This window comes from Nerophis ophidion, linkage group LG03 (assembly GCF_033978795.1).
Source record: "Nerophis ophidion isolate RoL-2023_Sa linkage group LG03, RoL_Noph_v1.0, whole genome shotgun sequence".
Classification (NCBI taxonomy): domain Eukaryota; kingdom Metazoa; phylum Chordata; class Actinopteri; order Syngnathiformes; family Syngnathidae; genus Nerophis; species Nerophis ophidion.
The window spans coordinates 72,015,905-72,032,687 of record NC_084613.1 but is presented as its reverse complement, the minus strand read 5'-3'; the positions used below and the strand labels follow the sequence as shown (position 1 = coordinate 72,032,687).

The 16,783-nt window shown below is 42.1% G+C and overlaps 1 protein-coding gene across 1 annotated transcript; it reads left to right on the top strand.

Moving 5' to 3' along the window:
* Positions 1 to 349: 349 nt before the first annotated feature.
* Positions 350 to 16,520, top strand: ctsl.1 (cathepsin L.1). Its single transcript, XM_061896015.1, has 8 exons — positions 350 to 488; positions 4,846 to 4,949; positions 10,541 to 10,881; positions 10,946 to 11,137; positions 12,181 to 12,346; positions 12,421 to 12,526; positions 16,236 to 16,339; positions 16,409 to 16,520. The coding sequence occupies exons 2-7, from the start codon at positions 4,847 to 4,849 to the stop codon at positions 16,333 to 16,335; spliced, it is 1,008 nt and encodes a 335-aa protein (XP_061751999.1). The 5' UTR covers positions 350 to 488; position 4,846; the 3' UTR covers positions 16,336 to 16,339; positions 16,409 to 16,520.
* The last annotated feature ends 263 nt before the right edge of the window (positions 16,521 to 16,783 follow it).

Genomic DNA, 16,783 nt, shown 5'->3' with positions numbered 1-16,783 from the left:
CAATTTCCCATGGCCAACAACAATAACTTGACATTTCTATGAAATGACCTCAAGCAGGTGAGCTTGATTGATTGAGTGAACCTTGCACACGTAAGGTTAAAAAAAAAAAAAAAACAGGTCAAAAAAAAAGAGAGGGAAAGTTCAATGACATCTGTAGAAAATGTTTTTTACAATGTTGCTTTGTGATATGCCAACAATCTTAAAGTTAGACATAAAATCAAAATGCCAAACACATTGACAATTCTGCAGCGTAAAGTCAGCAATGATCCGACAATTTGCTGACAAGTGTCCCGAAATGAATTGCATTATATAATCTAGTCATGATGCATCATTTCCTTATTTCAATGATTAACACCAACTCCTTTTATAGGCTGCTGACTAACACCTGACTAGAAGTCATATATATGAAAAAAGCTGGGACTAAGCCCGTCATCGCCTACTGCTGCTTGCTTCTCAGCTTTGGACGCACTAACACCGAGACTGGACAGGTAAGTAGCGACAGAACACACACTGAAAGGCAAAAATACTTTTCACACTTTCCACACAGTTGCTCAGTTACAAGGGATGGAAAGTGTAAAGACAGAAAGAGAATGCAGGTGTAAAGTAGACTAAAAATATACCGTAGTAGCAATACAAGATATAACATATATGTACTATTTAATATACTAATATATAATGGTATTATATTATATGATATATACAATATATAACAATTACCATGTACAATATTACAGTATATGTAGAGGACTTTGGGCAATTTTTTTTTGACTCGGCGGCCCAAATTAGAGAAAAAAATGTGTCTGGGGGCCGGTATATATGATTTTTCGGAACACTAATACAAAACCTGGCAATCTGATTGAATGCTAAAAACGTTATGAAGGACCGCCTTGAAAAAACGGAATGGAATTATTTTTTTTTTTTTTACTGAATGAGACACCCAGAATGTACAGCATGTGGCATTTACAGTATTATCTATGAATGATAAAACACTGAATATTGACAACATAGGGTCTTCTAAAGGAGTGGTTCTCAAATGGGGGTACGGGTACCCCTAGGGGTACGGGTACCCCTAGGGGTACTTGAAGGTATGCTAAGGGGTATGTGAGATTTTCAAAAGATATTCTAAAAATAGCAACGGTTCAAAAATCCTTTATAAATATATTTATTGAATAATACTTCAACAAAATATGAACGTAAGTTCATAAACTGTGAAAAGAAATGCAACAATGCAATATTCAGTGTTGACAGCTAGATTTTTTTGTGGACATGTTCCATAAATATTGATGTTAAAGATTATTTTTTTTTTTAAAATGTTTAGAATTAAGGTCATGAATCAAAATTGATCTCCATTACAATCCCCAAAGAGGGCACTTACTTCTATGTGTAGAAATCTTTATTTTTAATTGTATCACTTGTTTATTTTTCAACAAGTGTTTAGTTATTTGTATCTGTTTGTCCAAATAATTCAAGAAAGACCAGTAGAAATGAGCAATATTTTTGCACTGTTATACAATTTAATAAATCAGAAACTGATGACATATTTTACATCTCTTTTTTTCAACAAAAAATGCTTTGCTATGATTAGGGGGTACTTGAATTAAAAAATGTTCACAGGGTACATCACTGAAAAAAGGTTGAGAACCACTGTAGTAGACTTTGGAGAATTGCAATTAGTAAAAAAAAAACATTTATAATTTTCTGGTTACTTTACAAAAAAACCTTACTTTTCACACAACTGTGTGGCAACTGTACAGTAGACAAAGAATGCCTTTTACACAAAAAGTAGCAATATTGCGCTTTCACACATAACATCCCGCAATCTATGCAAATACCCTAACATACAAGTCATTACTTTTGAATCAATCAATCAATCAATGTTTATTTATATAGCCCCAAATCACAAATGTCTCAAAGGACTGCACAAATCATTACGACTACAACATCCTCGGAAGAACCCACAAAAGGGCAAGGAAAACTCACACCCAGTGGGCAGGGAGAATTCACACCCAGTGGGACGCCAGTGACAATGCTGACTATGAGAAACCTTGGAGAGGACCTCAGATGTGGGCAACCCCCCCCCCCCCCCATCTAGGGGACCGAAAGCAATGGATGTCGAGCGGGTCTAACATGATACTGTGAAAGTTCAATCCATAGTGGCTCCAACACAGCCGCGAGAGTTCAGTTCAAGCGGATCCAAGACAGCAGCGAGAGTCCCGTCCACAGGAGACAATCTCAAGCGGAGGCGGATCAGCAGCGTAGAGATGTCCCCAACCGATACAGGCGAGCGGTCCATCCTGGGTCCCGACGAGCGGTCCATCCTGGGTCTCGACTCTGGACAGCCAGTACTTCATCCATGGTCATCGGACCGGACCCCCTCCACAAGGGAGGGGGAGACTTAGGAGAAAGAAAAGAAGCGGCAGATCAACTGGTCTAAAAAGGAGGTCTATTTAAAGGCTAGAGTATACAGATGAGTTTTAAGATGAGACTTAAATGCTTCTACTGAGGTAGCATCTCGAACTGTTACCGGGAGGGCATTCCAGAGTACTGGAGCCCGAACGGAAAACGCTCTATAGCCCGCAGACTTTTTTGGGGCTCTAGGAATCACTAATAAGCCGGAGTCTTTTGAACGCAGATTTCTTGCCGGGACATATGGTACAATACAATCGGCAAGATAGGATGGAGCTAGACCGTGTAGTATTTTATACGTAAGTAGTAAAACCTTAAAGTCACATCTTAAGTGCACAGGAAGCCAGTGCAGGTGAGCCAGTACAGGCGTCCCCCTCTAGGGGACCGAAAGCAATGGATGTCGAGCGGGTCTAACATGATACTGTGAAAGTTCAATCCATAGTGGCTCCAACACAATCTTTTGAAGGCAGTAAATAACCGTCTCGACTGTGTACCCTGGAGTCTGTGTTCCTGCCTTTTACACTGGACAACTTGAAAAGGGATTTATTATTTAAAAGAAGATATTGTACTATAAAAATAATCTAATCCAGTGGCTTTCCAAAGGAAGGAAGACTTCAACGGGTGTCCGAAAAATCAAGAAAGTCTATGCTTAGCTGATCTCAGCTAGGGTAAAGTGGCCCTATTATGCAAAACCAACTTTTCTTACCTACTGGTACCTGCTGTTGTGTATTTGGGATCTGCATAAGTCCTGAAATTATGAAATCACACCATGTAGGCATGGCGGAGATATTTATAAAAAAATATTGACTTCCATCATACTTCCGCCAAACGAGCCGTTTGAAGGTATAACTGCTTAAACCAGGGGTGTCAAACAAATTTTAGATTGGGGGCCACATGGAGAAAAATCTACTCCCAAGTGGGCCTGACTGGCAAAATCACGGCAAGATAACTTAAAAATAAAGACAACCTCAGATGGTTTTTCTTTGTTAAAAATAGAACAAGAACATTCTGAAAATGTACAAATCACAATGTTGTTGGGGTTTTCTTACACTTACATGTTGCGGTTAATAGTATTTTCTCTACATTCCTCACTTTGATTTCTTTTTTATTGTTTTAATTGATTTTACCCTTTAAAATAGTTTTTAATCATATTTGTTTTTATATTGTTATTTAATTTTTTTATATTGCTTTTATATATATTTATTTTTTGTTTTAATTCAGTCATTGGTGGAGCATAATATTGTTTTTTTTATATTGTTTTTAACATGGCTGTGCAGCACTTTGGAAACGTTATTGTTGTTTAAATGTGCTATATAAATAAAGTGAATTGAAAGTGGATTGGATTATCTATACTTTTTGAATAAATCACGTGATAATGTTCATCAGTTACATCATTTATGTTAATTTTCAATCCATCCATTCGTCCATTTTCTACCGCTTATTCCCTTTGGGTTCGCGGGGGGCGCTAGTGCCTATCTTAGCTACAATCGGGCGGAAGGCGGGGTACACACTGGACAAGTCGCCATCTCATCGCAGGGCCCACAGATAGACAGACAACATTCACACTCACATTCACACACTAGGGCCAATTTTTTAGTGTTGCCAATCAACTTATCCCCAGGTGCATGTCTTTTGAAGTGGGAGGATAAAAAAAAATATATCAAAATCAAAATACAGGATGTTATTTAGGTAGTTTGGTCATTTTCCTCAACATTATGTGATATATTATTATTTATTTTTTTTACATATGTAGCATCATCTACAAAGATACAAAGAATTGCTATTGCGACATCTAGTGGGCACATTGAGAAGAGCAGTTTCTTTCATTCCAAAAATTTCGGCTTGTTTTTATATTTAGCAAGTTTATCCGCGGGCCGATAAACTTTTGAAACCCCTAGTTTCAACTGTGTGTAATTTTACAGTGACCAAAACTATAAAATATACTTGTTAAATAAAACCTTTGCCTTTTGTTTTTTATGAATACTTAGGACTACTACTCTTCTGCATTTTAAAGTCGGTCATTATGTTAGTACTTGGTTGAGCCAAGTGTTTTTTGAGGTGATACTAGGTGAACAAGGTTTGAGAACCACAGATGTAGACCACAAGGAAATGTAGAAAACTAAATCTATATATGACCCCTTTAAAAGGCACTATTAACTAAGTGTAGTTTGAATAGGGAAGGGTTTCCCCTGGTTTATGTTTGAAAACCTTTACTATAACCACAACCCATGAATTGGGTTTGTGGCAAGGCAGTGAATACATTTTTACTGTAAAATGTTGCAAGGTGTAATCACTAAGTCTCAGCATAAGGTGCTTGCTTATCATGCAGGAAACATTACCGTGAAGTGTCAAGATGTCTTGCTAAAATCTACATGAGGATTTTTCTGGCAATCTTTCTGAGCTCTTTCTGCATCTTTTTTTGTTGTTGTTGTAAATCAGGATGAAGCTGCTGCTGCTTGCTGTAGCTTCCCTTCTGGCCGTGGCCAGCTGTGCAAGCATCTCTCTGGAGGACCTGGAGTTCCACGCATGGAAACTTAAGTTTGGTGAGACAGCAATTTCTCTGTCCCGATCTAATAAAAAAAAAAAAAATTGTAGAGGATTAGGGAGGTGCTGATACCAGGACCGTATCATTACTTGGGTCGAATACATGTCTGAAGAGTCTTTGCCAGAAAAGTAAAACAATTGTTACTTGGAGGATCACTATAGAGCAGGGGTGTCAAAAGTACGGATCAGGTCCGCGAGTAGGTCTTATCCGGCCCGCGGGATGAGTTTGCTAAGTATAAAAATTAACCTTAAATTTTTAATGAAATAAACCGCTGTTCTAAATGTGTCCACTGGATGTCGCAATAGCAATTCTTTGTATCTTTGTAGATGATGCTACATACAGTGGGGCAAAAAAAGTATTTAGTCAACCACCGATTTTGCAAGTTCTCCCACTTAAAATGATGACAGAGGTCTGTAATTTTCATCACAGGTACACTTCAACTGTGAGAGACAGAATGTAAAAAAAAAAATCCATGAATTCACATTGTGGGAATTTGAAAGAATTTATTTGTAAATTATGGTGGAAAATAAGTATTTGGTCAACCATTCAAAGCTCTCACTGATGGAAGGAGGTTTTGGCTCAAAATCTCACGATACATGGCCCCATTCATTCTTTCCTTAACACGGATCAATGGTCCTGTCCCCTGAGCAGAAAAACAGCCCCAAAGCTTGATGTTTCCACCCCCATGCTTCACAGTAGGTATGGTGTTCTTGGGATGCAACTCAGTATTCTTCTTCCTCCAAACACGACGAGTTGAGTTTATACCAAAAAGTTCTATTTTGGTTTCATCTGACCACATGACATTCTCCCAATCCTCTGCTGTATCATCCATGTATCCATTTTGGTATAAACTCAACTCGTCGTGTTTGGAGGAAGAAGAATACTGAGTTGCATCCCAAGAACACCATACATACTGTGAAGCATGGGGGTGGAAACATCATGCTTTGGGGCTGTTTTTCTGCTAAAGGGACAGGACGATTGATCTGTGTTAAGGAAAGAATGAATGACGCCATCTATCGTGAGATTTTGAGCCAAAACCTCCTTCCATCAGTGAGAGCTTTGAATGGTTGACCAAATACTTATTTTCCACCATAATTTACAAATACATTCTTTACAATTCCTACAATGTGAATTCCTGGATTTTTTTTTCACATTCTGTCTCTCACAGTTGAAGTGTACCTATGATGAAAATTACAGACCTCTGTCATCATTTTAAGTGGGAGAACTTGCACAATCGGTGGCTGACTAAATACTTTTTTGCCCCACTGTATGTACAAAATAAACCACATAATGTTAGTGCACCAGTCGAGGAAAATGATCAAACTACATAAATAACATCCTGTGATTGGATTTGGATATCATTTTTTTATCTTGATAGATTGAAAATTAACACCAACATAATTTCTTCAGAAAATATAATTAACGACAAATAAAGATAGAATACCATTAACCGCATCAGGTAATTGTACAAAAAAAAAACCAACAACATTATGATTTTTACAATATCGGAATGTGCTTGTTCTATTTTTAAACAAAGAAAACAATCTAAAGTTATCTTTATTTTTAAGTTATCAAACACAAGTTTTCTCCATGTGGCCCCCGATTTATAATTAGTTTGACACCCCTGCTATAAAGTATTGCACTCAAATGCAAATTGAAAAATTATAGAGATTTGAAGACCTTTAATATTTTGAGGAATTAAAAAAAAATTGCTGCATCAAAAACAGACCTTCAAAAGGTTTGATTGTTACAAAAAATTAATTGGACAAGAGCCCATCCAGGACCAGAATGAAAACAAAACCAAACAAGAAAATGTCAGGTAGAGTCAAACTAACTGAGGAACTTTTTGTTGTAATAGCGGTAGGGGTGTAACGGTACGTGTATTTGTATTGAAACGTTTCGGTACGGGGGTTTCGGTTCGGTACGGGGGTGTACCGAACGAGTTTCTAAGCTAAAGTCTTAACAAGCTGCTTTGCTTCTTCTGCCTCTGTCTCAGCGCCCAGCATTGTCCCACCCACACAACCATCTGATTGGTTACTTACATAGCGGTAACAGCCAATCAGCAGTGCGTATTCAGAGCGCATGTAGTAAATGCTTCAGCGTCGAGCAGATAGGTGTTTAGCAGGTGAGCATAAGGTAGCGTATTCTCCCCAAATGATAATAAACACCTCCCAGTCAACTACTACAAACATCACTATGAGCCCTTTGACCTTCTAGAAACTTAAACTGCAGCTTAGCTCGCTCACAGTTCTGGCTTGAGGTGAAGGCTAATTAGCTTTTAGCGTAAGGTTAGCTCATTTTGCGGTGTGTGTGTGTGTGTGTATTATGGACAGAAAAGCTTTGAATAGCAGGGTCCCTGTTACCACATGTTGATAAAAAGATAACATTTACATAATCAAAATCAACTACAGGCTTCCCAGATGCTGTGATAAATTAAGCATGATGAGTTGACTTGAAAATGTTTAATGTTGCACTTTTTATATGTAGAAGAAAAGTTGTGTAATTTTATTTAATCTGAGCAAAACTTTAAGGCAGTTTAATGTTGATTAACGTGGGCAGAATTATTATAGTATTCCCAATGTTAAAAGGATAAAGCCATTGTTTACAAATTTGGTAAATAAATAACCCCAAAAAATTATATTTTGTTGTTTTTTTATTGTACCGAAAATGAACGGAACCTTTTTGTGTACCGTTACACCCCTAAATAGCGGTAATCATCAAAAGTACGATTTTTATGTTGGCTTAAGTGAAATGACTCAATTCTAGTTTAGTGATATTCAACCTAACTGGGGGCCATATTTTCAGGGAAAAAAAAAAAAAAAGTTAAAGTACAACTGATAGTCACACACACACTAGGTGTGGTGAAATTACCCTCTGCATTTGACCCATCCCCTTGTTCCACCCCCATGAGAGGTAAGGAGAACATTGAGCAGCAGGGAAGAATTTTTGGTGTTTTAACCCCCAATTCCAACCCTTGATGCTGAGTGCCAAGCAAGGAGGTAATGGGTCCCATTTTTTATAGTCTTTAGTATGACTCAGCTGGGATTTGAAATCACGACTTACTGATATCAGGGCGGACACTCCAACCACAAAGGCCACTGAGCAGAAAACTAAGCCCCTGTGGCTAAAACTTCTCCCTTTTGGATGTACATCCCGTTTCATTTTGAATATTTCTGAGAACCAGCCTCCTCTAAAGTAGACATTTGATTTTGGTCTGTTTATATTGTCAGAATTAGAAGAGCGCTCTGCTGTTTTTAGGGACACTCTGCAAAAGAGCTAGTCAAATGTAATCTCAATGACAGCACACTGTTTTCAAGAATCTGCTACAAAAAGTTTGTTTGGAATGAACTCACAGGCCCACCAGCTGAATATCCCAAATGATAAAAAAAGAGAGGATCTAAAATTGAACCTTGAGGAACACCACTAGTACAACTAAAGACGTTAAACAAATGACTACGGACTACATCTGAAGTAAGCAAGCTACAGCAACACCTTAATTACATAAATCCACTAAAAACAATAACTTCTTAAAAGCAGAGGCCTCAAAGAAGTGCCTTGAATAACACCCCAGTTATGGAGTCACAAGTTTTGACCCCAGTGTTCGATGCTTGCTGGCAATGTTAAAATAATCAAAGGAACGATGTGCCAATGTGTGTTTAGTGGTCCAAAATCCTCTATACCAGTGGTTTTCAAACTTTTTTCATCAAGTACCACCTCAGAAAACACTTGGCTCTCCATGATCCGCCAAATTGACCAACATCAAAATATGTTTTGTAGTAGGCCCAAGTATTCATTAAAAACAAGCCAGAGGTTCTGTTCCATCTATCCATTTTCTACCACTTATCCCTCATGGGGTTGTGGTGGGAGCTGCATTTAGGCGGAAGGCGGTGTACACCAAGTCGCCACTTCATCGCAGGGCCAACACAGATAGACAGACAATATTCACACTCACATTCACACACTAGGGTCAATTTAGTGTTGCCAATCAACCTATCCCCAGGTGCATGTCTTTGGAGGTGGGAGGAAGCCGGAGTACCCGGAGGGAACCCACGCAGTCACGGGGAGAGTATGCAACCTCCACACAGAAAGACCCCGAAACCGGGGGTCGAACCCAGGACCTTCTTATTGTAAGGCACTAACGCACTGACCCCTGTCACACCGTGCTGCCTAAGGCTTTTTTTTAACAAGTCTATTTGATATTTTGGCCACTGTAACATCACACTCATTTTGGACAGCAACCCTGTGTCTACATATTTAAGTAAGTGGTTCTTTGGTGGGCAGCACAGTGGGACAGGGGTTAGTCCGTGTGCTCCACAATAAGAAGGTCCTGGGTTTGCTCCCCCGGGCTCGGGGTCTTTCTGTATGGAGTTTGCATGTTCTCCCCGTGACTGCGTGGGTTCCCTTCCACCTCTTAAGACTTGCACCTGGTAATAGGCTGATCCATCCATCTATTCAACCATTTTATACCGCTTGTCCCTTTTGGGGTCGCGGGGGGTGCTGAAGCCTATCTCTGCTGCATTCGGGTGGAAGGCGGTGCACACCCTGGACAAGTCATCATCTCATCACAGGGCCAACACAGATGGACAGACAACATTCACACTCTCATTCACACACTAGGCTCAAATTAGTGTTGCCAATCAACCTATCCCCAGGTGCATGTCTTTGGAGGTGGGAGGGAACCCACGCAGTCAAGGGGAGAACATGCAAACTCCATACAGAAAGATCCAGAGCGCAAGATCGAAACCAGAACTTTTAGTGTGTGAATGAGAGTGTGAATGTTCTCAGTCTATCTGTGATGGCCCAGTGATGAGTTGGCGACTTGTCCAGGATGCCCCCCCTCTACCTCAAGGAACTGCTCACCCCCAAATCCACCACACGACATTCCCGCTCCATACAGGCTAACCTCATCCAACCTCCACGGACAAAGCTTCGAACAATGGGAGACCGGGCTTTCTGCTCCACTGCTCCCAGTCTGTGGAACGCACTCCCTGACCAACTGAGGGCACTTCAGACTGTGGATGCTTTTAAAAAAGGCTTAAAAACCCATTTTTTTAGAAAAGCCTTTCTATAGACATGCATGCTGGTTGTAGCTTTTGGGCTATTTCTAGTTTTATATTTTATTCATTTTTATTATTACTATTTTTTACACTGTGGCACTTTGAGGTTGTTTGCTCAATGTAAAGTGATTTTTACAAATAAAATCTATTATCATTACTATTATTACCCCACCTTTTGCACGAATGCAGCTGGGATAGGCTCCAGGAAGGGAGACGAGTGATAGAAAAGGGATGGATGGATGGATGATTCTTTGGCATACCACTATCTGGAGCTCACGTACAGTTTGAGAATCACTGCTCTATATAACAGTAGCACTCCAGTGTTTGTCTTCCCAGGGGACTGGTATAGTGTAATTCCCGGAACCTATTTGGCCTGTGGGCCGCCGGTTGAATAGACTTGTTCTAGTTCAGTCATTCCAAAAGTTGAATATATTGTTTTGGTGTTTCAATGGTCTGCTGTGTAGGTTTTTAAAGACTATCCATGTTTTTTTTGTGGATTTAGTCCGAGTCAATAACTTCTTGTGATTGTCAGGAAAGTCCTACAGTTCTACACGGGAGGAGTCTCATCGCAAGCAAATCTGGCTGAACAATCGTCGCCTGGTGCTGGTGCACAACATCCTGGCTGACCAAGGGATCCGCTCCTACCGCCTTGGAATGACCTTCTTTGCTGATTTAGAAAACCAGGAGTACAAGCGTCTGGTTACCCAGGGATGTCTGCTCAACTTCAACACTTCCCTCCCTCGCGGAGGCTCCACTTTTCTGCCACAGTCAGAAGGAGCTGACCTACCCCACACTGTGGACTGGAGGAACAAGGGCTACGTCACCGACGTCAAGGACCAGAAGCAGTGTGGTTCCTGCTGGGCCTTCAGCACAGTAAGTACCCACAATACTGCTTTCTGCTGGACCCCCCGTTGTAACGCCCTCTTCCTCTTTCCAGACCGGGTCTTTGGAGGGTCAGACCTTCAAAAAGACTGGCAAGCTAGTGTCTTTGAGTGAGCAGCAGTTGGTCGATTGCTCTGGTGATTTTGGCAACATGGGCTGCAGTGGAGGCCTCATGGACAATGCCTTCATGTACATCCAGAAAAACGGGGGAATCGACACGGAGGTGTCCTATCCCTATGAGGCTGAGGTAACAGAAGAGCCAACGACTGTGTTTGAAGAATTCACTGTACAATTCTGTGATCACACTGCCGCAAAGACATGACTACCAAGGGTGGATTGTGGCCGATCTAAAAACTGAAATCCAGCACATTTGGGTGGTGTGAGGGCTCTGATCTGTTCGGTAACTTTCTGTGGCACGATTGGAAGAAGTGGGCCAGGACCCCCAGCCCCATTGGCCACAGTCAAATCAAAGCTAAACTAAAACGCAATCACTCCTCGTCAGTTCTTAATGATAACTGATAATACTTACCAAACCTTCCGATTTTTCCGGGAGACTCCCGAATTTCTGGGCCCCTCCCGAAAACCTACCGGGGCAACCATTCTCACAAATTTCTCCCAATTTCCATCCGCACAACAATTTTGGGGGCCTTAAATGACTGCCTTTAAGGCCCTTTACAACCTGTCGTCCTTTACAACCTGTCGTCACGTCCGCTTTTCCTCCTTACAAACAGCGTGTCGGCCCAATCACATAACATATGCGGCTTCTACAGACACACGTAAGTGAATGCAAGGCATACTCGATCAACGGCCGTATAAACAACTTTAACACTGTTACAAATATGCGCCGCACTGTGAACCCACACCAAACAAAAATGACAAACACATTTCGGGAGAACATCCACACCGTAACACAGCATAAACACAGCAGAACAAATACCCAAAAGCCCTTGCAGCACTAACGAATGCCACAATATACACTCCCCGCTTCCACCAAACCCCGACCATAGTAGAAATAACCCACAAAGTCAAAACCCGGATCACTCCGGTGAGTACATTCGCTTGCGTAGTCGAGACTTGTCGTTTAATGACAAGTTATAAATGATGGCTGACACGGCAGAAATAATCAGAATTATAATCTGGATCATCAGAACAATATGATATACGACTGGAAATAATCCACACAATTAGGAAGATTGCAGTAATATAGTGATGTACCATTACGAGTTCAAGGATAGTCAAGTTATACATAGACTCAAATAAAGTTCCCATTTCCTACCCTCCTTCACACAGGATGGAAAATGTCGCTTCAATCCAAACACTATCGGCGCCACGTGCACAGGTTACGTGGACGTGAAAAAAGGCGACGAGCGCAACCTCCAGAAGGCCGTGGCCACCGTTGGACCGGTGTCAGTCGCCATTGATGCTTCCCATGAATCCTTCCAGCTCTATGACTCAGGTGCCTTACATTCATTGGTGATGGCGAATTCATACTAACCAGTTTTGTAATCTATTTTTGTGGTGCGTCAACAGGGCTGTACGATGAGCCCCAGTGCAGCACCTCTCAGTTGGACCACGGCGTGCTGGCTGTAGGTTATGGCACAGACAACGGACAGGACTACTGGCTGGTCAAGAACAGGTATCTCCTCGATGTGGTTTGCGATGAATATTTTCAACTGAAAAACAATACAGTGTATAAATCAATCAATCAATCATCCATCCATCCATCCATCATCTTCCGCTTATCCGAGGTCGGGTCGCGGGGGCAACAGCCTAAGCAGGGAAACCTAGACTTCCCTCTCCCCAGCCACTTCGTCTAGCTCTTCCCGGGGGATCCCGAGGCGTTCCCAGGCCAGCCGGGAGACATAGTCTTCCCAACGTGTCCTGGGTCTTCCCCGTGGCCTCCTACCGGTTGGACGTGCCCTAAACACCTCCCTAGGGAGGCGTTCGGGTGGCATCCTGACCAGATGCCCGAACCACCTCATCTGGCTCCTCCCGATGTGGAGGAGCAGCGGCTTTACTTTGAGTTCCTCCCGGATGGCAGAGCTTCTCACCCTATCTCTAAGGGAGAGCCCCGCCACACGGCGGAGGAAACTCATTTCGGCCGCTTGTACCCGTGATCTTATCCTTTCGGTCATGACCCAAAGCTCATGACCATAGGTGAACATAGATCGACCGGTAAATTGAGAGCTTTGCCTTCCGGCTCAGCTCCTTTTTCACCACAACGGATCGGTACAACGTCCGCATTACTGAAGACGCCGCACCGATCCGCCTGACGATCTCACGATCCACTCTTCCCTCACTCGTGAACAAGACTCATAGGTACTTGAACTCCTCCACTTGGGGCAGGGTCTCCTCCCCAACCCGGAGATGGCATTCCACCCTTTTCCGGGCGAGAACCATGGACTCGGACTTGGAGGTGCTGATTCTCATTCCGGTCGCTTCACACTCGGCTGCGAACCGATCCAGCGAGAGCTGAAGATCCCAGTCAGATGAAGCCATCAGGACCACATCATCTGCAAAAAGCAGAGACCTAATCCTGCGGTTACCAAACCGGAACCCCTCGACGCCTTGACTGCGCCTAGAAATTCTGTCCATAAAAGTTATGAACAGAATCGGTGACAAAGGACAGCCTTGGCGGAGTCCAACCCTCACTGGAAATGTGTTCGACTTACTGCCGGCAATGCGGACCAAGCTCTGGCACTGATCGTACAGGGAACGGACCGCCACAATAAGACAGTCCGATACCCCATACTCTCTGAGCACTCCCCACAGGACTTCCCGAGGGACACGGTCGAATGCCTTCTCCAAGATCACAAAGCACATGTAGACTGGTTGGGCAAACTCCCATGCACCCTCAAGAACCCTGCCGATCAATCAATCAATGTTTGATTATATAGCCCTAAATCACAAGTGTCTCAAAGGGCCGCACAAGCCACAACGACATCCGCGGTACAGAGCCATCATAAGGGCAAGGAAAAACTCACCCCAGTGGGACGTCGGTGACAATGACTATGACAAACCTTGGAGAGGTCCGCATATGTGGGCAATGGATGTCGAGCGGGTCTGACATGATATTGTGAAAGTTCAGTCCATAGTGGATCCAACATAACAGTGAGAGTCCAGTCCATAGTGGATCCAATGTAGTAGCGAGAGTCCGTCCATAGTGGAGCCAGCAGGAAACCATCCCAAGCGGAGACGGGTCAGCAGCAAATATACTTGTTGTCATCTGTTTAGCCGACGACGGAAATGTTTTATCATCATTGTTACCACGATATTACTGAAAATACGGCCGCACTTTGATCATATTCCGCTTTGCAGGTACAAATATGGACTTTTGTCAATTCAGTAGCCTTCCAACATGTTTTGTCGGATCTAAAATAAGTAGCGTAGCACCGCAACATGCATTAATTTATATTTTTTAAAGTTAAAGTACCAATGAGATGTCACACACAAAGTAGGTGTGGTGAAATTTGTCCTCTGCATTTGACCCATCCCCTTGTTCACCCCCTGGGAGTTGAGGGGAGCAGTGGGCAGTAGCGGTTGCTGCGCTCGGGAATCATTTCGTGAATTAACCCCCAATTGATTGGGGGTTAATTCTCTAACCACTCTAACCAATTAATCAAATAACCAATTAATCAATCAATTAACCCCCAATTCATTGGGGGTTAATTCTCTAACCACCGCTCTAACCACTATGCTTGTTTACATTAGCATGTTAACATTAAAGTGCTAGCTTTTTGAGCTAATTTTGCAACCTTTACTTTACAGCAGGGGTGTCAAACTCAAATACAGAGTGGGCCAAAATTTAAAACTGAACAGAGCCGCGGACCAAGGTTGAACAAGTTAACCTTTTAATAGGGACCCAAACAAGTTTTGCATTGAATATTGAACAGGCAAGGCTTATATAACGTTATAGTGACATGCAAAATCCAGTTTTAAATAATAATCATTAAAAAATATCAATGGCATATCAAATAACATTTAAATAAAAATTGAATGCCTCTTTTCTATTTGCAGCCCATTAAGGTAAATATAAAAATAAACTTTTTCCACAGGCTAATAATACAATTGCAAATAAAATAACAATAACAAATGAATCAAACATTCAAGCCTTGAAGTAGCAAGAGAAAGTGCATGAGTAAAACATTAATTATTGCTTGGGGGGCGTATATTGTAGTGTCCCGGAACAGTTAGTGCTGCAATGGGTTCTGGGTATTTGTTCTGTTGTGTTTACGTTGTGTTACGGTGCAGATGTTCTCCCGAAATGTGTTTGTTATTCTTGTTTGGTGTGGCTTCACAGTGTGGTGCATATTTGCAAAATTGATAAAGTGGTTTAAACGGCCACCCTCAGTGTGACCTGTATGGCTGATGAACATGTATGCTTGCATCCACTTGTGTGCGTGTGTGTGTAAAAGCCGCATATATTATGTGACTGGGTTGGCACGCTATTTCTTTGTAGGAAAAGCGGACGTGACGACAGGTTGTAGAGGACGCTAAAGGCAGTGCCATTAATGCACGCCCCCAATATTGTCGTCCGGGTAAAAATGGGGAGAAATTCGGGAGAACGTTTACCCCGGGAGATTTTCGGGCGGGGCACTGAAATTTGTGAGTCCGGGAAAATCGGGAGGGTTGGCAAGTATGAGTATTAGTGGTGAATGCGGTGTATAAAACCGGCGGGCCAGCTCTAATGTTAATTTCATACTGCCTCAAGGGCTAAATGAAAAATTTGAGTTTGACACCCATGCTTTACAGTCATATCATTTGGTATGTGACACTTGTTAACTGCTAGCATGCTTATGCTAGCATGCTAACCTTAAAGTGCTGGGGTTTTTTTTAGCTATTTTCCCTCTTTTTTCAGTAACAGTCATATAACTTGGTATGTGACACATGCTAACTATTATTAGGGTCACATTATCTTGCATAATAAAACATATACACTGTGGTAGCTTCTTTGGTGTTACACACCATAGACTGCTGGGGTGGGGGGAGCATGGCCAGAGACAGGAGCAGACCCAACAAAGCAACTCTCGGCCAGTGTCTAGTCCGCATGGATGAGCGAGGAATACGTCTAAGGAGGCCGAGGAGTCCGATACTTGCTCATTCAATGGGACCGGTTTAGGGTGATTTGGACAAGGTAAGGGGGGTGGATGACATCACTCGTCAGAAAATGTATTTTACAATAGCTGAAAAACCGTAACGTCACAAACAAGGGGCACACGTTTGGGGGAGATTTGGAAAAGGTGTGTTGGTCAATCCCATAAAATCCCCCATTGTTCGATTGGTTTTGTTTGTCCATCTCTGAATGTCACATGACTTAAATGTAACAGATCATGATATTTTTCTAGCTGGGGTCTCGCATGGGGCGACAGGGGCTACATCAAGATGAGCAGGAACAAAGGCAACCAGTGTGGAATCGCTACTGCAGCGAGCTACCCCTTAGTGTGAACAGGTAAGGAACAAACTCAGTTCCTACTTCCTTCTCTTTCATTAACCCGTTCTTCCTTTGTTGTATTTGCAGGGCCGGAACCAGGTGAACAATGATGGACATATTTGGTTGTATTTCAGGATTTTTTTTTTTTTTTTTTTTGTGCAATTTTAAAAACATGTGATCAAATAAAAACCTGGTTTGAGATGGTCTGTGTTGCATGAATATCGACGGAAGAGGTAGTTGAAAAACAGTTATTTTCCAAAAGAAACAAGTGCATGGTTAGATTTTGCTGCCAATGCTCTCTATTAGGGCTGGGCGATATGGACGAAAAAGTATATCGCCATATATCCATCCATCTATCCATTTGCAATTCTTTATTCCTTTTTGTGGTGGCGGAGGATGCTGGAGCCTATCTCAGCTGCAAAAACTCAATATTTCGATATATACCTCGATATATTGAGGTGA

Excerpts from the sequence above, each read along its gene's own strand:
- ctsl.1 (XM_061896015.1), top strand. The coding sequence starts at position 4,847 with ATGAAGCTGCTGCTGCTTGCTGTAGCTTCCCTTCTGGCCGTGGCCAGC. Across the intron at positions 4,950-10,540 it reads CGCATGGAAACTTAAGTTTG|GAAAGTCCTACAGTTCTACA; the intron begins GTGAGACAGCAA and ends TGTGATTGTCAG. Across the intron at positions 11,138-12,180 it reads CCTATCCCTATGAGGCTGAG|GATGGAAAATGTCGCTTCAA; the intron begins GTAACAGAAGAG and ends TCCTTCACACAG.